This window comes from Eriocheir sinensis, chromosome 28 (genome assembly GCF_024679095.1).
Source record: "Eriocheir sinensis breed Jianghai 21 chromosome 28, ASM2467909v1, whole genome shotgun sequence".
Classification (NCBI taxonomy): domain Eukaryota; kingdom Metazoa; phylum Arthropoda; class Malacostraca; order Decapoda; family Varunidae; genus Eriocheir; species Eriocheir sinensis.
The window spans coordinates 13,302,133-13,324,188 of NC_066536.1; the positions used below are offsets into that span (position 1 = coordinate 13,302,133).

General features: G+C 42.2%; 1 protein-coding gene across 3 annotated transcripts in view; it reads right to left on the bottom strand.

Moving 5' to 3' along the window:
* LOC127004570 (proteoglycan Cow-like) overlaps positions 1–19,865 on the bottom strand; it is a 166,863-nt gene extending 146,998 nt beyond the window's left edge. For 2 of the 3 annotated variants that reach the window (XM_050872419.1, XM_050872418.1), the window contains exon 1: positions 19,661–19,864. In XM_050872419.1, the coding sequence (XP_050728376.1) occupies positions 19,661–19,753 (93 nt within the window). In that variant the 5' untranslated portion in view covers positions 19,754–19,864. Of the gene's footprint in view, positions 1–19,660 lie in introns of all 3 variants that reach the window. The other variant, XM_050872420.1, reaches the window with a different exon arrangement.
* Positions 19,866–22,056: the final 2,191 nt, after the last annotated feature.

Consider the following 22,056-nt stretch of genomic DNA (forward strand, 5'->3'; position numbering starts at 1 on the left):
AAAACAGGATAAAACTAAGTAAAAGTAAATAAATAAAATAACACACACACACACACACACACACACACACACACACACACACACACACACACACACACACACACACACACAAGAAAATTAACGAGGGACCTTCAAAGGGCAGTCAGTCATTCCTCCCGTGAGAGAGAGAGAGAGAGAGAGAGAGAGAGAGAGAGAGAGAGAGAGAGAGAGAGAGAGAGAGAGAGAGAGAGAGAGAGAGAACTAGGCTATTCTTAGATGACATTATATACTCTGCAACGTTTCTTTTGTTCTTTTTCTTTATAACATTTTTCTATTTTTTTCCTATCATCATATTTTCTTTTCTTTTAATTGCATTCGCCATTGATCAATTTTCCACTCTTCATTTCATTCGTCTTTCTCTTTCATTTCATTCATTCTTTCTTGAAAGTCATTCACTGTAAACTTTCTTAACATTATTTTCATTATTTTATTGCTATTTTATTATCACAATCATTATTTTTTTTTTTATCCACTGTCAACTTTCATTATCATTACTCTCTCTCTCTCTCTCTCTCTCTCTCTCTCTCTCGCCGGGTCCCGTCGGCGCGGCTCCATCAAGGCCGTGCAGCGATGACGTGTCTCTCTGGATGCTATCTGTGATCCCTGATTGATTTACCTCCCAGGCTCATCTCCTTTACTTCTCTCCCTCCCTCCCTCATCCACCTCCTCCTCTGCCTCCCTCTTCATCCTTTACGTCCATCCCTCCCTCCCTCATCCACCTCCTCCTCTGCCTCCCTCTTCATCCTTTACGTCCCTCCCTCCCTCCCTCATCCACCTCCTCCTCTGCCTCCTTCTTCATCCTTTACGTCCCTCCCTCTCTCCCTCATCCACCTCCTCCTCCGCCTCCCTCTTCATCTCTGCCTGTGCCTCCGTCTCCTCTTTATCTGCTTGCTCCTCCTTCTCCTATTCCTGCTTTTCTGCTTCGCCCTTTTCTTCTTTTCCCACTCCGTCTCCTCCCTTTCTTCATCCTACCATCCTTCTTTCTCCTTTAAACTATCATCTTTCCTTTCCTCCTTCTCCTATTCCTCCTTCTCTTCTTTCTCTGCCTGCTCCTCCTCTTCCTGCTTCTTTTCCCACTCCGTCTTCTCCCTTTCTTCCTCCTTCTTCTTCTTCATCCTGCCATCCTTCTTTCTCCTTTAAACTATCATCTTTCCTCTCCTTCTTCTCCTCTTCCTCCAACTCTGTCTGCTACTTCTCCTTCTTCTCCTTTCTACTGTTTTTTCTCTTCCTTTTCTATCTCCTCCTCCTTCTCCTTCTTATCTGCCAAACTATCCTTCTTCCTCATCTTCCAGTCTACCATCTTTCCTCTCATCATCCTTCGTCTCCTACTTCTTCTTCTTCTTCCTTTCTTCTCCTCCTCTTCCTTCACCTTCTCCTCCTCCTCCTCCATATCGCACTCATCTTCCCTTCTCTCGCTCTTATTCTTCATTCTCATCATACCACTTCTTCTACCTCCTCCTCCTCCTCCTCCTCCTCCTCCTCTTCTTCCTCCCCCTCCTCCTCTTCCTCCTCCTCCACCGTTCACATTCAGATCCTTCATCTTTTCCTCGCTCCTCCTTCCTTCCTCCTTGTCATTCTCGTTCTCATTATGCACTTACCTCCTCCTCTCCCTCCTCCTCCAACTCCTCCTCCTCTACCACCACCACCACCACCACTATCAGCACCAACATCTCCTCCTTTGCCTCCTCCTCTTCCTCCTCCTCCTCCTCCTTCTCCTCCAGCTTCCTTCTCACATTTCTTACTTGAATGTAAAACCACACACATGCGCGCGCACACACACACACACACACACACACACACACACACACACACTACAAGATATCTATTTACTATTATTATTATTATTATTATTGTTATTATTATGAATATAGGGGGTGATATATAATCGAGAGAGAGAGAGAGAGAGAGAGAGAGAGAGAGAGAGAGAGAGAGAGAGAGAGAGAGAAAGGGGCATTGGAGCTTTTCATGTTCCAGAATTCTGCAGATTTTAATTCACTTTCTCATTTTTCATTTGTATTCCTCTCATCTAAGCCTCTGATGTTCTCTCTCTCTCTCTCTCTCTCTCTCTCTCTCTCTCTCTCTCTCTCTCTCTCTCTCTCTCTCTCTCTCTCTCTCTCTCTCTCTCTGTGTGTGTGTGTGTGTGTGTGTGTGTGTGTGTGTAGCCATGCAGAGAGAGAGAGAGAGAGAGAGAGAGAGAGAGAGTAATCACGTTTTTCTTTTTCAATATTACTTCATGATTTACTAGTTGTCTCTTTCTCCTTCTCTTCTGTTTTCTCTTCTTTCTTTACTCTTTCTCTTTTTTCTGTGTTTTCCCTCCCTTTTTTTTCCCTTATCTCAATCTCTATCTTTTTTTCTATCTTTTATCATTTTCTACATCTTTATCTTTACTATCTTCTTCCTCCTATCCTGTGTTATCTTCCTCTTCACGTTCCTTTCTTTCTCCTTTTCCTCTCCCCCTTCCTTTTGTTTCCTTCCTCTCTCTTCTTTTTCCTCTTTTTCTTCCTTTTTTCCTTTTTCCTCTCGTTTTTTCCTCCTCCTCTTATATTTTATCTTTATATGCATTTTCTTTCCTCTCTTCCTCTTCCTCTCCTTTTTTACTTTCGTTTCTTTCCTCTCTCCCTTTCATTTCCTTTCCCTACTTTTTCCTCTTCCTTTTTTAATTCTTCCTCTTTCCATCCCTTTCCTTCACTCTCCTTTATTCATTTCTTCTGCCCCTTCTAACTTTTCTTCCTCTTCCTCCTCTTCTAATCATTCCTCTCCTTCCCCCATCCCATTCCTCTTTTCCCTTCCCTTCCCTTCCTTTTTACTCACCTCCACTTCCCTTCCTCTCAGCTTCTCTTATTTCTCCTATTATTCCATTTCTTTTCTCCTTCCTCTTTGTATATTCCTCCTCCTCCTCCTCCTCCTCCTCCTCCTCCTCCTCTCGTTTATCTCAATACCAAGAAGATGAAACATAAATATACGAAGAAGAAAAGTGAAAGAAAAAGAATGAAAAATAAGAGGAGGAGGAGGAGGAAGAGGAGGAGAAGGAGGACAAGGAGGAGGAGGAGGAGGAAAAGGAAGAGGTGTAATTTTACCGTGTTATCTAACCAGTCAGGTGCACACACACACACACACACACACACACAAAGTCGAATAAATTATACAGCAAATTATCTATATCTGTCACCTCTTATAATAACAAAGAGATGGGAAGAAGAAGAAAAAGAAGAAGAAGAAGAAGAAAGAAAACTTGGATCATAAAATTGTTCTAATGTGAAACAAATATTGGTAAAGAACGAAAGAGAAAATAAAGAAAAGGAAAAAAATAAAGAAAACTGAGATAAAAAAAAAGCCGAACACAGAGGAGAAAAGGAAAAAGAAAAAGAAAATGAAAAGGAGAAGAAAGAAAGATGAAGGAAGGAGAAAAAAGGAGAAAAGGGAACGAGAAATAGGAAGAAAGAGAAAGAAGGAAGGAAGGAAGGAAGGAAAAAGATAAGAAACAAAGTATAGGTCACAGTAATGAAGAGGAAGGGAAGGAGATAAAAAAAAGGGAAGTAGGGAGGAGGAAGGGAAGGAGGAGGGAAGGAAGGAGGAGGAAGACTGATGATTGAAGTATGGTAACGATAGGACGAGATTGATTGAGAGAAGAGGAGGAGGAGGAGGAGGAGGAGGAGGAGGAGGAGGAGGAGGAAGGAGAGTGATTTGTATTTTGAAAAGTTTAGGATGTGGTGGTGGTGGTGGTGGTGGTGGTGGTAGAAATCTAAGAGGGAAGACAAGGCTGAACAAACATAAGAGAAGAGGAGGAAGAAGAAGAAGAGGAAGAAGAAGAGGAAGAGGAGGAGGAGAGCGAAACTTGACGCCTGCGGATGACACACGAACACAACGCGGAAGAAAGAGGAGGAGGAGGAGGAGGAGGAGGGGGTGGAGGCGGAGGAGGAGGAGGAGGAATAAGAAAAAAGAAGCAGATATTTTTGTTCTTTGTTATTCTCGTATTATTATTATCATTATTATTATTATTGAGAGAGAGAGAGAGAGAGAGAGAGAGAGAGAGAGAGAGAGAGAGACTTATGGCAGTATAGAGAGTGTTTGCATGTTAAGTCTCTCCTCCTCCTCCTCCTCCTCCTCCTCTCTTCATTGTCACCCTCTTCTATTCTTCCCTACACGCTCCGATAACTCCTAAAAGCTCCTCCTCCTCCTCCTCCTCCTCCCCCGTGATAAAATGATAATGACCTTTAATTAATTACTTTTATATTCTCTTTTACGTACCAAAATTTCCATGCACGCCTCCTCCTCCTCCTTCCTCTTTTTCCTCCTCCTCCTCCTTCCTCTTCTCCCATTTATGGTTCTTTATGTTTACTATCCTCTTCTTGTTCTTCATCCTCTTCCCTCAATCTTCTTCTTTTTCTTCTTCTTCTTCCCCTCCTCCTCCTCATTTTCCCTCCCTCCTTCTTCCTCATCTTCCTCCTCCTCCTTTCACTTTATTCATCTTTTTTTTATTTTTCTTATTCTTCCTTTTCCTACTTTCACTCTTCATCCCCCTTCTTCTTCTTCTTCTTCCTCCTCCTCCTCCTTAGTTCTCTCGTCACCACCACCACCACCACCACTACTACTACTACTACTACTACTACACACACACACACACACACACACACACACACACACACACACACGAAAAAAAAATATTCAATCCATTCCAATATTACCAGCTCTTCCCAACCACTCCTCCTCCTCTTCCTCCTCCTCCTCCTCTTCCCCTCCTCCTCTTTTCACTTCAAGCAACGCACCTACGATTGAAAAAAAGTCTCTCTCTCTCTCTCTCTCTCTCTCTCTCTCTCTCTCTCTCTCTCTCTCTCTCTCTCTCTCTCTCTCTCTCTCTCTCTCTCTCTCTCTCTCTCTCTCTCTCTCTCTCTCTCTCTCTCTCTCTCTCTCTCAGTAACTGGGACAAATCCAACACCTTGAAACGTTTGCCTTTTTTTTCTTTTTCTCGCAAGCTGAGTCACCATGGCAACTGTGTGTGTGTGTGTGTGTGTGTGTGTGTGTGTGTGTGTGTGTGTGTGTGTGTGTGTGTGTGTGTGTGTGTGTGTGTGTGTGTATCTTTCTATGCCAGTTCATGTGTCTTTTTGTTTCTTTGTTTTTATCTTTAGTACTCTCTCTCTCTCTCTGACTTACTGACTGACTGAATGACCTCCTAAAACCTCCCCCCCCCCACCCACCCACTCTCTCTCTCTCTCTCTCTCTCTCTCTCTCTCTCTCTCTCCTCTCTCTCTCTCTCTCTCTCTCTCTCCCCCCCACTCTCTCTGTTTTTTCCCCCTGAGGCCTTTCTTTCTCTGTGTGTGTGTGTGTGTGTGTGTGTGTGTGTGTGTGTGTGTGTGTGTGTGTGTATTTTTTTCCCTTTGCCGTGAGAACGTTTTCGAAACCCTCGTATTTGCTCCTCTACCTCTCTCTTTCTTTTGCTCTTTCGCTCCACTCCACTCATTTTTACGTGTAGCGGCAGAAGGGGGCGAGAGAGAGAGAGAGAGAGAGAGAGAGAGAGAGAGAGAGAGAGAGAGAGAGAGAGAGAGAGAGAGAGAGAGAGAGAGAGTATTGATAAGAATAGGAAGGAGGGAGAGTGGGAGAGGAGAGGTAGGGAAAGAAGAGAAAGAAGAAAGAAGAGAAGGAAGAAGAGAAAGAAGAAAGAAGAGAAGGAAGAGGAGAAAGAAGAAAGAGAAAGAGAGAGGAGAGAGAGGAGAGAGTGTTGGTAGAGAGAGAGAGAGAGAGAGAGAGAGAGAGAGAGAGAGAGAGAGAGAGAGAGAGAGAGAGAGAATAACAAGATCACCCTTAATTAACTAACCAAATCCACTCTCATATAACCTATCTTAAAAATACTAACATAAGCAATTACTAACCATACCGTAGACCCTTTTTACTTCCCATCTCCTGACTGACTGACTGAATGAATGAATGAATGAACGAATGAATGAATGGTTGACTGACTGACTGACTGACTGAATGAATGAATGAATGAGTGGCTGACTGACTGGTTGACCGAGTGAGTGGCGTATCAAATAACTGGCTGACTATCTGGCTGACTAGCTGATCGACTGACTAACTGAGTAAATAACTGGTTGAGTGAGTGACTGGCTGACTGACTCTTTCCATCACTGTCTGTCTGTCTATTGGTCTTTCTGTCTGTCTCTTGATATATAGACGTGTTGTATTGTTGAAGAGAGAGAGAGAGAGAGAGAGAGAGAGAGAGAGAGAGAAATGTAAAGTTTTGGAATGTAAAGGAGAAATATCAGCGGAAGTACATCGACTTGAAGAGGAGGAGGAGGAGGAGGAGGAGGAGGAGGAGGAGGAGGAGGAGGAGGACACCATGGACAAACAGGAAAAATGAGACGAGACCGAGAGAGCTAGAGTGTGTGAGAGCGAGAGAGAGAGAGTCCTGCTTCTTGTACTAATCGATGATACAAGTGTGCGATGTGGTCAGGGGAGGACTCTCTCTCTCTCTCTCTCTCTTGTATATATAATAGTAGTAGTAGTAGTAGTAGTAGTAGTAGTAGTAGTAATAAAGAAAAATATAGATGCAGACAAATGGACTCTATATAATAATGACCTCAAAGAAAGTGAAGCCACCGGGACGCCATCTTGGTAAGCTACACCCCAAGAGAAAAAGAGCCCATACAAGGAGGGCTGAAGCCGTAGTAGTTAAGTCATCAAAGAATAAAGGAGATAAAAGGGAAAGACCATTAATTAAAACAAAAGTGATCAGGGAGGAGAGTAATAGAACAAGACTCGTGTGTGTGTGTGTGTGTGTGTGTGTGTGTGTGTGTGTGTGTGTGTGTGTGTGTGTGTGTGTGTTTATGATTGCTTTTTTTCCTTTTTCCTTCTTTATTTCCTTCTCTCTTCTCTTCTTTCTTCCTCCCTTTCTCTCTATCCTCTTCCTAGTTCTCTCTCTCTCTCTCTCTCTCTCTCTCTCTCTCTCTCTCTCTCTCTCTCTCTCTCTCTCTCTCTCCTTCCTTCCCTTTCTCTCCATCCTTTTCCTATTTATTCTCTTCCTCTTCATCTTCCTCCTCCTCCTCATCTTTCCTCCTAATTTTCTTCTCACCTTCCATTATCACCTGATCTTCTACCTCCCATCTTCCACTTATCCTTCTCACCTTCTCCTCCTCCTCCTCCTCCTCTTCCTCTTCTTTTCCTTCTCATGCACTCCTTTTCTTTCCCTTGTTCATTTTCTATTTCTCTCTCTCTCTCTCTCTCTCTCTCTCTCTCTCTCTCTCTTTATCATGCTTTTCCTTTCTATGCTTTTGTACCATCATTTATTTTTCAAGCCTCCTTCTCCATCTTTCTCTTCTTCTTTCTTTCTCTTCTTCCATCTTTCTCTTCTTCTATCTTTCTCTTTTATCTTTCTCTTTTATCTTTCTCTTCTTCCATCTTTCTCTTCTTCTATCTTTCTCTTCTTCCCTATTTCTCTTCTTCCATATTTCTCTTCCTCCACATTTCTCTTCTTCCACTCTTCTCTTCATTTACATATTCATCCACATTCTCATCCACCGCAAACAACATCACCCACCCCTCATCCACTTCCCCTCCCATCCACAAACACTCCACACTCCACGACCTTCACCACCACTACTGTCCTCTCAATCACCTTCAACCACCTCAACATCCACCCCCACAATTCTCACCACGATCCTTCCACTTCTCATCCACCCACCTCCAGTTTTCCTCCCCTCATCCACCACTCCCCCCTCCCCCCTCCTCCTCCAGCCACTCAATCAGTCCCCGCTAATCAGCCCGCCAGAACCGAAGTAAATTGGTGGGTCTCCAATTATGACAGATTATTAGGTAGTGTTTTCCGCCCTGTAGACGAAGAGGATTGTTGAAGAGGATGCGGAGGAGGAGGAGGAGGAGGAGGAGGAAGAGGAGAAGGAAAGAGTAGAAGGAGGAGGGAGGAAAGAGGAGGAGGATGGAGATGAAAATAGAAAGAGGAGGAAGAAAAGGGGAACATGATTAGATAAGAAAAGAAAAAAGGAGAATTAAAAAGAGGAATAGGAAATGGATGAAGGATGTAAATAAAGGAAGGGAAAGGAGGAATAACATATGGATAACAAGATAAGTATATGAAGGGAAAAAAATAGAATGAAAAGAGAGAGAGAGAGAGAGAGAGAGAGAGAGAGAGAGAGAGAGAGAGAGAGAGAGAGAGAGAGAGAGAGAGAGAGAGAGCAGCATAATAGTAGTAGTTTTAGAGCGGCAAGCATCCAATCAAAGCTCATTATGTCCTGGTTTGATCGGAAAGACCTGGAGTATTGACCTCGTGTGTGTGTGTGTGTGTGTGTGTGTGTGTATGTGTGTGTGTGTGTGTGTGTGTGTGTGTGTGTGTGTGTGTGTGTGAAGATAGGTAGATAAACAGATAGAGAAACAATCCCACACACACACACACACATTATGACTGGAGTGGAGTTTCAGGGTACGAATGTGACAGACAGACGGACAGACAGACAGACAGACAAGCAGATAAAGGTACGAACTCAATTGTGGCTCTTGAAATACAACATCGTGGTTAGTGTGAAAGGAAGGGAGAAGAAATGTAGTAGTAGTAGTAGTAGTAGTAGTAGTAGTAGTAGAATGATTATAATATGAATAAGAATAATGCTGTTGTTGTTGTTATTGTTGTTATTGCTGTTCGTAAGGGTGGGAAAGTACGTATGTTTGTATATATGTACGTACGTGCGTGTGACAAGTATTTACGAGTATGATTGACACTTGTCACACACACGAGCAAAAAAAAAAAAAAAAAATAGGTATATCAATCAGACCCGCACGCAACGATTCTGTGTGTGTGTGTATGTGTGTGTGTGTGTGTGTGTGTATGTGTGTGTGTGTTAGCGCTCCACGGGGCACAGATAGCATAGAAGAGGGTGAAGGATTTTTATTTCTCAATCTGCAAAACAAGTCCTTGGAGAGAGAGAGAGAGAGAGAGAGAGAGAGAGAGAGAGAGAGAGAGAGAGAGAGAGAGAGAGAGAGAGAGAGAGAGAGAGAGAGAGAGAGAGAGAGAGAGAGAGAGAGAGAGAGAGAGAGAGAGAGAGAGAGAGAATAGTAGTACGGTAGTAGTAGTAGTAGTAGTAATAGTAGTAGTAATAGTAGTAGTAATAGTAGTAGTAATAGTAGTAGTAGTAGTAGTAATAATAGTAGTAGTAATAATAGTAGTAGTAATAATAGTAGTAGTAATAATAGTAGTAGTAATAGTAGTAGTAGTAGTAGTAACCTCTAATGTAATTCTGTTATCTGCCTCGCATCAAGTCTTGCCTTCGTTAAGTCCCTCCTCACGGAAATTAAGTCCATTGCAACACACCGGACGTGCAGAGATAGACATCACAAGCTCGGCGTTATAAGCTCACCCACGCTAAGAGATACCAGTCATTACCAACCCAAAAAACAAAATACAACAGCAACACCTTCTAAATTGTGATCCACCTTCATTTAATTCCACATACTTCAAGATACCACTCATCCAACTCCAAAATCACCCATTACGCGTTCAAAATATACGCTTCACTTTAGTTCCACAAATTTCACATACTTCAAGAAACCACTCATTACAACTCAAAAAACACCCATTACACGTTCAAATTACGCTTCACTTTAGTTCCACAAATTCCACATACTTCAAGATACCAGTCAATTCATTATCAACCAACTCGAAAACCACAACAACCTATTACAACTCAAAAGATACCCATTACACGTTCAAAAATACCCTTCACTTTAGTTCCACAAATTCCACATACTTCAAGATACCAGTCAATTCGTTACCGACCAACACGAAAACCACAACAACCTCTAAAGGAAAAACAAGGGGAACTGAAGAATGAGGAGGAGGAGGAGGAGGAGGAGGAGGACGAAGAGGAGAAAAGGGTGAAGAGAGGAGAGATACGAGTACTCCATAGCAAGCTCGTCTGACTAACATTACTGGAACTGCTCTCAAGGAATGGCGCGTAGGAAGAGAAACCTTTTAATATATGGGAGTTTCTTTATCACTTCTATAGACCATCCTTTCCTGGTACGAAGCCGTGGAAAGAGCGAGTCTCAGGAATCAGGGAGTTCGCCGAAGAGAGGACGCCGCACAAACACTTGAGAGGTTATGAATATTCAAGAAGGAAAAATAGGAAGGAGAATGGGAAGAGGAGGAAGAGACGAGGACATGAATCTAGTGTGAAGTGAGGAAGAAAAAGAGAAGGTGAAAGAAGAGGAGGAGGAGGAAGAGGAGGATAGTTGAGGGTAGTGGAAGAATGGAGTAAAAGGAAGATAAGGAGAAGGTGAAAGAAGAGGAGGAGGAGGAAGAGGACGATAGTTGAGAGAGAGAGAGAGAGAGAGAGAGAGAGAGAGAGAGAGAGAGAGAGAGAGAGAGAGAGAGAGAGAGAGAGAATGAAGTAAAAGAAAGAAAGAGGAAAAAAGATGAAAGAAGAGGAGGAGGAGGAGGAGAAAGAGGACAAAAGTTGAGGAGAGAAGAAGAAAGAGGAAGAAAATATAGAAGAGGGAAATAATACAGAGGAGAAGAATAGAAAGCGAGGAAGAAAGAAGGAAGGAGGAAGATTAGGCAAACCGTAGAAGAGGAGAAAGAGAGAGAGAGAGAGAGAGAGAGAGAGAGAGAGAGAGAGAGAGAGAGAGAGAGAGAGAGAGAGAGAAAACAGGGAGAAAGAGAACATAGGAAAAGGAAACATTATAGAAGAATAGAAAGAAAAGGAAGGAAAGAAGGAAGGAAGGAAGGAGAAAGTGGAGGAAAAGTGTGGAAGAGAAAAAGAAGAGAAGGAAGGAAGGGAAAAAAAGAGAACATAGGAAAGGGGAACAGTATAGAAGAAGAGAAAGAAAAGAAGAAAGGAAGACGAAGAAAAGAAGAAAGACTAAATAAAAGTTAAGAATATGCAAAGTAAGTAAAGAAAGAGAACGAGAGGAGGAAGCAATGACGGTAAGCAAAGAGGAAGAGGACGACCATGAAGAAAAGTTGGAGGAAGAAGAGGAAGAGGAGGAGGAAACATGCACGACTAAGGATTGCATATGAAAGGAGGAAGAGGAGGAGGAGCAGGAGGAGGAGCAGGAGGAGGAGGAGGAGGAGGAGGAGGAGGAGGAGGAGGAGGAGGAGGAGGAGGAGGAGGAGGAGGAGGAAGGAGAGAAAAATGAGGCCGAAGAGGTGGAAAAATCAAGAGAAAAAAAATCGAGAAAAAAAGAAAATATTGGAAGAAAAAGACGGACGAGAGTGAAAAGGAGTAGGAGGAAGAGGAGGAAGAGGAAGAGGAGGAGGAGGATAAGGAGGAAGCGGAAGAGGAAGAGGAGGAGGAGGAGGAGGAGGAGGAAATAACCAAAACCAAAGGAAAAACAACTCGGGTTTTGTGTGAATTAAAAGGAAGAAAAGAAGGAGGTCGCAAAAGAGGAGGAGAAGGAGGAGGAGGAGGAGGAGGAGAATTAGGAAGAGGAGGAGGAAGAAGGAGGAGGAGGAGGAAGAAGGAGGAGGAGCATGAGGAGAATTAGGAAGAGGAGGAGGAAGAAGGAGGAGGAGCAGGAAGAAAGACCATGCAATAAGCCACACACACACACACACACACACACACACATGCACAGAGAATACCAAAACTTAAAGCCGTTTCGCATAAAAGTTTCGAACACAAATTATCAGGAAGCGGATGAGGAGCCTGCAGCGGAGCGTTCGGACGGCTGCTCCTGGCCACGGCTTCGGCCACGACTGACACGGAACCAGGTTATAAGTATTCCCAGACACGCTTCCGCCTCTCCCATCAACTCTTTACAAAGGCCAAACAGGAGATCACTCGGGTTATAATGAGTGTATTCTTTAGGTTCATGATACAGAGGAGGGGTCATACTACCACCAGGGTCATAAAAATACCTCTGGAAATGCCCGAAACTCCTACGAAAAGCGTGTCAAAAATATGTGTGAGCTTGGGCGGCGAAATGTTTAAAAATATGACCCCTTAGAGGCTTTCTTAACACATAAACTAGGATGGAGCAGCAAGATAACCAGGCTTTCTTAAACACATGATTTAGGCTGGGGCAACTACAGGCTTTCTTTAAACGCACAAAGAAGGAAGATGCAAGATTACTAGGCTTTCTTAACACACAAACTAAGATGGAGCAAGATAATCAGGCTTTCTTAAACACATGAATTAGGCTGGGGCAACTACAGGCTTTCTTTAAACGCACAAAGAAGGAAGATGCAAGATTACGAGGCTATCTTAACACAAAAATTAGACTGAAGCAAGATAACCAGGCTTTCTTAAAAACATAAATTAGGCTGGGGTAAATACAGGCTTTCTTTAAACGCACAAAGAAGGAAGATGCAAGATTACGAGGCTATCTTAACACAAAAATTAGACTGAAGCAGGAAGATCAGGCTTTCTAATTAACGTTCAAAATAGGCTGGAGGAACATAACCAGGCTTTCTTAAACACATAAATTAGGCTGCGGCAAATACAGGCTTTCTTAAACGCACAAACAAGGAAGGGGCAAGATGACTAGGCTTTCTTAACACACAAACTAGGATGCAGCAAGATAACCAGGCTTTCTTAACTAACAAAATAGGCTGGGGCAAAATTGGAAAGTTTCGTTTAGTCGGCGCAACAGCTGTGGTCATATGCCGGAGAGACAGAAGGGGAAGGATTTATAGAAGTAGGCTGGGGCAACATAACCAGGCTTTCTTAACACACAAACTAGGCTGAGGGTACAAGTTCAGGCTTTCTTAATATAGACTAGGCTGGGACATTATGATCAGGCTTTGTAATGAGAGTATAGAGACAGCTTGGCGGCTGCGGAAAGTTCAAAGTTCCAAGCCGTGACTAGAGCGGAGTTTCTTTAGGTAATCTTTGGCTGGGAAGAAAAAGCAAAGGAAAAAGAAAAGTAGAGAATGATGAGAATGTGAGGGAAAGAGGGAAAAAGGGAAGTAGGAAGTATTGAAAAACATATTGCAGTAGTTAGTTTTTCTTATTACTGTAGTTAGTTATTATTATTAACAAAACTAATTCTTAAGAAGAGTAAACAAGAAAACATTCACACTATATATTCTTCCTTCTCTTTTTCCCTCTCCTCCTCCTCTTCCTCCTCCTCCGAGCCTTTGACATCCCATCCAATCAACAAACATCTGGTTGAGAAAAATTGAGAGAGAGAGAGAGAGAGAGAGAGAGAGAGAGAGAGAGAGAGAGAGAGAGAGAATTTTCACCATCACATAAATAGCGCCAGACAGTTGTACCACCACCATCACCACCACCACCATTACTACCACCACCACCACCACCACCACACCCACCACCACTACCACCGCTACCACCACCACCCCCAAAGTCACGTGTTGCAAATATGTCTAAAAAATGAACAAGCTTAAAACCAAGACCAAGACAACAACAACAACAATAACACTCACACCCTGCTGACAACTCGAGAGAGAGAGAGAGAGAGAGAGAGAGAGAGAGCGCGCACGGGGGACCAGGGCTATCTTAATTTATAGGCCTATTCGTTAGATTCTGTACATATTTCTCTTTTTCTGTCACCTCCATAACAATCACACACACACACACACACACACACATGCATTTACACAGCTACGTAGTCAGTCTCGTGTGTGTGTGTGTGTGTGTGTGTGTGTGAGATAATGATGATGATGATGATGATGAACAAAGACCGAAGGGATTAAGAAAGACGAACAAAAACAACGAATTAACCAACGAGAGAGAGAGAGAGAGAGAGAGAGAGTATTAATCACGGGACAATCTCGAGCCAGTCACACAAACTTGCTTATTACGCTGGCTTTAAGTTGTGCCTCGGAAAACGAATGAATTGCTCTCTCTCTCTCTCTCTCTCCTAGATTTCAGTCAATATTTGAAACACACAAGAAACACGGCAACTTCCCCTGTGTGTGTGTGTGTGTGTGTGTGTGTGTGTGTGTGTGTGTGTGTGTGTGTGTGTGTGTGTGATTCAGTCAAGTAATGTGCTCGTAATTTACATTTATTTATTCTTGTCATATAAATTCCTCAACATTGTGTGTATGTATATATTTTTTCTTTTAGGCACACGATTCATTTCGGTGTGTGTGTGTGTGTGTGTGTGTGTGTGTGTGTGTGTGTGTGTGTGTGTGTGTGTGTGTGTGTGTGTGTGTGTGTATCAGCTGTGGCTCTTAAATAATACATAACAAGGCTGGTGCAACACTCCTCCTCCTCCTCCTCCTCCTCCTCTATCTATCCACTTCCCTTCCTACTCCTCCTCTTCATCCACCTCTTCCTTCCCCCTTCTCTTCCCTTCTTTCTCCACCTCTCCACTTCCTGCCTCATCCACCGTCACCATTCCTCCTCCTCCTCTTCCTCTTTCTCCTCCTCCTCCTCCTCTTCCTTCCTCTTTGTCTCCTTCTCCCTCCATTTCTTCCCTCCTTCTCTTCTTCTGCTCCCTCCTTGTCTCCTCCCTTCCTTCAACTTCCCCTCCCAATAAAGGATTCAGGAAGAAGGAAAAAGGAAGGAAGGAAGGAAGGAAGGAAGGAAGGAAGGATTAGGGTAGGAGAGGGAGAGTAAAAGTTAAGAAATTATAGAATGTTTGAAGAGGAGGAGGAGAAGGAGGAGGAGGAGGAAGAGGAGGAGGAAGAAGAAGAGGAACATGAGATAACAGAAGAAGAAAGTAAGAGAAAAGCAACTGAAGGAGGAGGAGGAGGAGGAGGAAGAGAAACAAGAGAAAAGGGAGACAAGCAAAATAATAAAAACACGAGGGAGGAAAGGAAGAAAAAAGAAAGGAGACGAGAGGAAGAAGAAAAGGAGGAAGGGAGAGGAGACGGAGGGAAGGCAGAAAGAAAGGAGAATAAAGGAACGAGTCGAGGAAGGGGGAAGATAAAGGAGGAAGGAAGAAAATGATAATTAGACAGAAAAACAAAGAAAGATAAAGAAATGTGACAAACAGCAACGATTATCAGCGACTTCCTGTTTGTTCCTCCTCCTCCTCCTCCTCCTGAAACGGCTGATGATTAAGGAAGAAAAAGAAGAAAAACAACAAGACTTCGATACTTGAGGAAGCCATTTTGAACTTTCTTTTTTCTTCTTTCCTTCTTTCTTCCTTTCTTTTGCTTTGTTTTCGTCCTCAATCGCAAAAACGTGGAGAGAGAGAGAGAGAGAGAGAGAGAGAGAGAGAGAGAGAGAGAGAGAGAGAGAGAGAATGTGTTTATACCTTAGCACACTTTCCTTCCTTCCTTCCTTCCTCCTCTTCTTCCGTCTTTCCTATCTTTCCCTCTTCTTTTTAAGCGTTCTTCTTCTTTTCTTCCTTTTAATTCGCACAGAACTCGAACCATTTTCTTTGAGTGATAAATTAACTACTACGATTGTAAAGGAAACAGTACTTGATTGACATGGGAGGAAAGGCGCCACTCTGAACAGCAGCGATAGTCTAGAAAAAATGGAACAAATGAACTCATGAAAAAGCGCTAGGCTCCACTTGATGAGGTTGAAGTTAACATGAAGGAAGTGAGTGATATAATTAACTACGATTATAAAGGAAACAGTACTCGAGATGGGAGAAAGCCACCACTCTGAAATATAGCGACAGTCTAGAAAAAAGTGGAACAAATAAAGTCGTAAAGCGCAAAAAATATGAAAATACGAACCGGAACACATTTTACACTCTACTTGATGAGGTTGAAGTTGACATGGAGGAAGTGAGTGATATAATTAACTACGATTGTAAAGGAAACAGTACATGGAAGGCAAGCCACCACTCTGAAAAATAGCGACAGTCTAGAAGAAAAAATGGAACAAATGCAGTCGTAAAGAAGCGCAAAGATATGAAAATACGAACCGGAATGGCTGCGACACGGTTGGCAGAGCTGACCAAACTTATCAACAACAGGGAAGTTTATGACAACCGTAAATTCAACAAGGACGAAATCGAAGAAACTGAAGAATGGCAGAAGCGTGAAGACACCCAAGACAAGACTGGCCATTTGCAGACGACAGTTGCTACTCTAAAAATGGAAACGTCGAACACAAATAAGAAAATGATAAGTAAATGTGTAAAGCAAATGACGGATGAAAACAAAGAAACGAAATATTAGACAAAATTGTAAAAAGATAAATAACGGTCGTTTTCACCAGGCAGAAGCTCCCCCTACAAATAAGGAAATGAAAATGAACGTGTAAAATAAATGGCGGATGAAAATAAAGAAACGAAATATTAGACTAAATTGTAAAAAGAAAAATAACAGTCGTTTTCGCCAGACTGAAGCTCCCCTACAAATAAGAGGATTTGGATAATAATAGCACAGGTGAAAAACGGCACAGGTAAAAATGACAGGTAGAAAAAGGGAAAAGGTAGAAAATGGCACAGGTAAAAATATGGCACAGGTAAAAATGACAGGTAGAAAATGGCGCTAAAGGAAAAATATGACAGGTAGAAAAGAGTTAGAAATGGCAAAGGTAAAAAACAGCACAGGAAAAAAATGGATTGATAAAAAATGACACAGGTAAATATGACAGTAGAGGAGAATTGGCACTGGTAAAAGTGGAAAAAATGTGGAAAAGGGTGGAAAAAATATGCAAAAGGGCGGAAAATGTGGAAACATATAGAAAAATGTGGGGAAATGAGAAAATAAGAAAAAATGTGGGAAAATGTGGAAAGATGTGGAAAAAATGTGGAATAAAACATAATAAAAATGAGGAATAAAATGTGGAATAAAATGTGAAATAAAATATGGAAAAAATGTAGTAAAATCTTATGTAGTAAAAATGTGGAATAAAATCTAAAATAAAATGTGAAAAAAATGTGAAAATAAATGAGGGAGAAAAAGATGCACGGTAGAAAAGACACAAGTAAAGAAAACGGAAGAAATAAAAATGGTACAAGCGGAAAAATAACAAAAAATATCACAACTAAAAGAAACATCAGACACTAAACATCACCACCGTCGTAATCGTCCTCTCCTATCTGAAACTGTCTCGTAAACTTGACAGCCACTCCCAACCTTCCAATTTCACTGACTCTGGGTAAAATCGAAACGGGTGATAGTAGTAAAATCTAAATAAACCTTCCTTACGAACCTCTGAAAGCCTTTAGGAGTCGTTACGAACCACAAAATCATCTAATATTATGACACTTCCGTAAATTAATGTAGGTAGATTTCAACGTCCGCAGTGTACACGGAAACGAAACTATGATAATAATAATGATAATAAATAAGAACAAGAGGAAGAAAAAGAAGAAGAAGAACAGAACATAGGTAACAAGAAACATCACCAGCAAACAAATAAATAAATAAAAATAGATATACAAAAAGATAAATAAATGGACGGCAAATTTTCCTGATGATTCAACTCGTAATAATAATAATAATAATAATAATAATAATAATAATAATAATAATAATAATAATAATAATAATAATAATAATAACAATAATAATAATAATAATAATAACAAAACCTGACATTCATCTTTCAATAAAATGAGGAGGAATTAAATAACAGAGAGAGAGAGAGAGAGAGAGAGAGAGAGAGAGAGAGAGAGAGAGAGAGAGAGAGAGAGAGAGAGAGAGAGACTCATTAATCAAAAGACATAAAAGCTGGTCTTGTGTTCTCTCGTAATTACTGAAGGAGGAGGAGGAGGGCGGAGGCAGCTGGGCGTGGATGGAGAGGAGTGAGGAAAAAGAAAATGGGATGAAGGAAGGAAGGAAGAAGTGAGAAGAGGAGAAAGAGGCACTGAAGAAGACTCATGTGGAAGAATAAAACAAAACAAAAAACAAGACAGGGGAAACGAAGAAGGGGAGAATGGAAGAAAGGAGGAAGAAAGGGTGGCAGAGAGAGAAAAACAAAGGGAGCGGGAGGGAGAGAGGACAAAACAGATCAAAGGAAGGAAGGAAGAAGATATAAAAAAAAAGGAGTGGTATAACTCAATGAATGAATGAATGAAGGAAGGAAGGAAGGAAAACAAAAATGAGGAAGTATATATAAATGAATGAAGAAAGGAACAAAAATAGAATACAAAAAAAAATATTAAACGAGAAAGGAGTAAGGGAAGTGAGGCGAAGGGGGGGAGGGGAAGGGGAAGAAGAGAGGGAGAGGGAAAGGGGAGGAGGAAGGGGAAACAGGAGAGAGGAGGAGGAGGAGGGGGAGAGACAAGTAAGAAGAGAAGGGAAAGTGCAGCTGACTCACTCTAACCCCCTCCCCCCCTTCCTCCCCCCCTTTCAAACCACCTCTTTGCACGTGCCTGTCAAAACCTGCTTGTGTGTGTGTGTGTGTGTGTACCTATATAACTAGCATGAAGCGGTTGTGTGTGTATGTGTATGTGTGTGTACCTAACTTGCATAAAACGGTTGGTGTGTGTGTGTGTGTGTGTGTGTGTGTGTGTGTGTGTACCTAACTTGCATAAAACTGTTGGTGTGTGTGTGTGTGTGTGTGTGTGTGTGTGTGTACCTAACTTGCATAAAACTGTTGGTCTGTGTGTGTGTGTGTGTGTGTGTGTGTGTGTGTACCTAACTTGCATAAAACTGTTGGTCTGTGTGTGTGTGTGTGTGTGTGTGTACGACCTAACGAGCACATAATAACGATCGAGGTACAGTAGGCCATTTAAATTCTAGGCCTAAACTTCAACGGATTTGAAGGAAGAAAGGGGTGAAGGAAGGAAAGGGAGGAAGAAGGAAAGAATAAAGGAGAGGGGAAATAACGAGGGACGGAAAGGAGGAATAGAAAAGGCGAGGAGGTGGAGGTGGAGGAGGTACGAAATCGGAGGAACGAGGAGGAAAAGGAGGAGGAAGAGGAGGAGGAAGAGGAGTAGGAGCAGGGCGTGACAGGGTGAGGGAAGAGGCGTGGCAATGAGGTTACGGTCAGGAAGAAGAGGAAGAGGAAGATCAGGGTGTGAAGGAGGAGGAAGAAGAGGAGGTTATGAGGAAGACACAACAGGAGGGAAGCATGAGAATGAGGAGGAAAAGGGTGCGAGGAAGAGAAAACTGGTATGAGGCGAAGGAGGAGGAGGAAGAATGGAGGAGGAGGAGGAGGAGGTCAGTAACGGTTTAAACAGGTGAAGAAAGTCGTTAGGCAGTTGGGTCATTAGGTCGTCAGATGAGAATAAGATTAATGAGATGACGAATGAAGTGAGGAAGTGAAGACATGAGTGACGGTGAATGAAAACGAGTAAGGTCATGTAAGGTTGAAATGTGAGGTCTTGAGGAAATGAGCGGAGGGAGGAGGAGGGCAATGTTGTGAGGTTATGAGGTCAGTGAGGACGTGAGAAGATGAGGAGGATAGGAAGAGGGTAAGAATATAGGAAGATTATGAGGAGGAAGAGGGGGAGGAGGATCAGAGGAAGAGGAGGAAGAGGTGTTGTAATGTTGAGGTCAGTGAAGACGTGAGGAGGAGGAAGAGAGGAAGACATGAAGAGGATAAGGATAAGAAGGAGGATTATGAGGATGATGAGGAGGTAAGATAAGGGAGGTGAGAGGGAGAAAGGAAGGGTATGAGGGAATAAGCGAGGGGGGTCGTAAGGTTAAGTTAGGCTAGCATAAGGGCGTCCCCTATAATCAAGGCTCACTCTAAGGGCTTCTTCTTCTTCTTCTTCCTCGCTCTCTCGCTGTGCACGGCGGAGGGAAGGGAAGGGAAGGGAAAAATCGAAGCGCCAGGGAGGCATTTAGTCTTACCTCAACGAACTCGAAATCTTCCTGCGGGCCGTCCTTCTTCTTCGCCTCGCCTCCTACCCAGAGCGCCACCAGCAGCACCACCACCACCTTCATGGCCACACAACACCCGCACTCCAGGAGCAACACAATCTAAGCCCAGCGATACCAAGCACACGCGGAGAGACACACTTCCCTCGGCGATACCTGGGCGCGCTGTGGCTGGCCGAGGAGGTTGTTCTTCGCCTCGACCCGCGCTGCCAGACCACATCGAACTCACTCTCGTACTTCTCTTCTGCTGTTTTTATTGTTGGTTTCTGGTTGATAGTGAACACATCTAAGTATTTAAAGGTACGTAATGAAGGTTTTAGTGTTGATAAGTGAAGTGGTGAGACGTTTAGAACCTGCCAGAACACATCGAACTCACTCTCGTACTTCTCTTCTGTTTTTATTGTAGGTTTCTGGTTGATAGTGAACACATCTACGTATTTTAAGGTATGTAATGAGGGTTTTAGTGTTGATGAGTGAAATGGGGAGATGTTTAGAAGCTGCCAGACCACATCGAACTCACTCTCGTACTTCTCTTCTGCTGTTTTTATTGTTGGTTTCTGGTTAATAGTGAACACATCTACGTATTTAAATGTACATAATGAAGGTTTTAGTGTTGATTAGTGAAATGGGGAGACGTTTAGAACCTGCCAGACTACATCGAACTCACTCTCGTACTTCTCTTCTGTTTTTATTGTAGGTTTCTGGTTGATAGTGAACACATCTAAGTATTTTAAGGTATGTAATGAGGGTTTTAGTGTTGATAAGTGAAGTGGTGAGACTTTAGAACCTGCCAGACCACATCGAACTCACTCTCGTACTTCTCTTCTGCTGTTTTTATTGTTGGTTTCTGGTTGATAGTGAACACATCTACGTATTTTAAGGTACGTAATGAGGGTTTTAGTGTTGATAAGTGAAGTGACGAGATGTTTAGAAGCTGCCAGACCACATCGAACTCACTCTCGTACTTCTCTTCTGCTGTTTTTATTGTTGGGTTCTGGTTGATAGTGAACACATCTAAGTATTCTAAGGTATGTAATGAGGGTTTTAGTGTTGATAAGTGGAGTGACGAGATGTTCAGAATGCCAGACCACATCGAACTCACTCTCGTACTTCTCTTCTGCTGTTTTTATTGTTGGTTTCTGGTTGATAGTGAACACATCTAAGTATTTTAAGGTATGTAATGAGGGTTTTAGTGTTGATAAGTGAAGTGGTGAGACGTTTAGAACCTGCCAGACCACATCGAACTCACTCTCGTACTTCTCTTCTGCTGTTTTTATTGTTGGTTTCTGGTTGATAGTGAACACATCTAAGTATTTTAAGGTATGTAATGAGGGTTTTAGTGTTGATAAGTGAAATGGGGAGATGTTTAGAAGCTGTCAGACTCCAGAACTCACATTGTCGTACTCCTCTGCTTCTTCTAGTGTTGGCTTCTGGGTATAAGTGATCACATCTACTTAACTAAAGGTATGTAATGTAGGTTAAGCTGTTTATAAGTTAAGTGTTGGTCTGCTGATTATGGTGCTAAACGTCCTCCAGAACTCACATTGTCGTACTCCGCTGCTACTTTTATTGTTGGTTTCTGGCTGTAAGTGATTACCTCTACTAAATTAAAGGTACGTATTGAAGGTTATAGTATTGATAAGTTAAGTGGTGAGGTGTTTACGAAGTGCTAGAGTCCGTCATTGACCCATATTGTCGTACTCTGCTGCTCCTTATTGGTTACTGGCTGTAAGTGATTACCTCTACTTAATTAAAGGTACGTAATGACGGTTATAGTATTGATAAGTTAAGTGGTGAGGTGTTTACGAGGTGCCTCATTAACCCATATTGTCTCTGATGTTTCTGGTATTGTCGGTTCCGGGTCAACAGTAATCACATTCACTTATTTAGCGCTAAGTAATTAAACTTATTACGCACAAGGATACACAAGGAAACTAAATGAGGCCAGCCAGACTATCCATGACATCTATAAAGGAATAATTCACCAGATTCCCTTCCCATCCATATAACCTATACATATACCCTATACATATACCCTATACCCTATACATATACCCTATACATAGAAGAGGCCAACCAGACTACTCATGGCATTTATAAAGGAATAATTCACCAGGTTCCCATCCCATCCATATTCCTTATACATATACATACATTTATTTATTTTTTTATTGTTTATTTAATGGACACTTGCTCAATTGTTCCACTTATCCACTGCAAACCATATCTTGCCTATTTCCTTTCTGAACTTAAATATGTCAAAACTTATACCCATTGGTGCGTGTTCTTACATCAGTTTTTATATTTAAATACTCTATCTAAATCACTCTTATTAATCCCCTAATTAATTAATCTCCCTTACTTATATA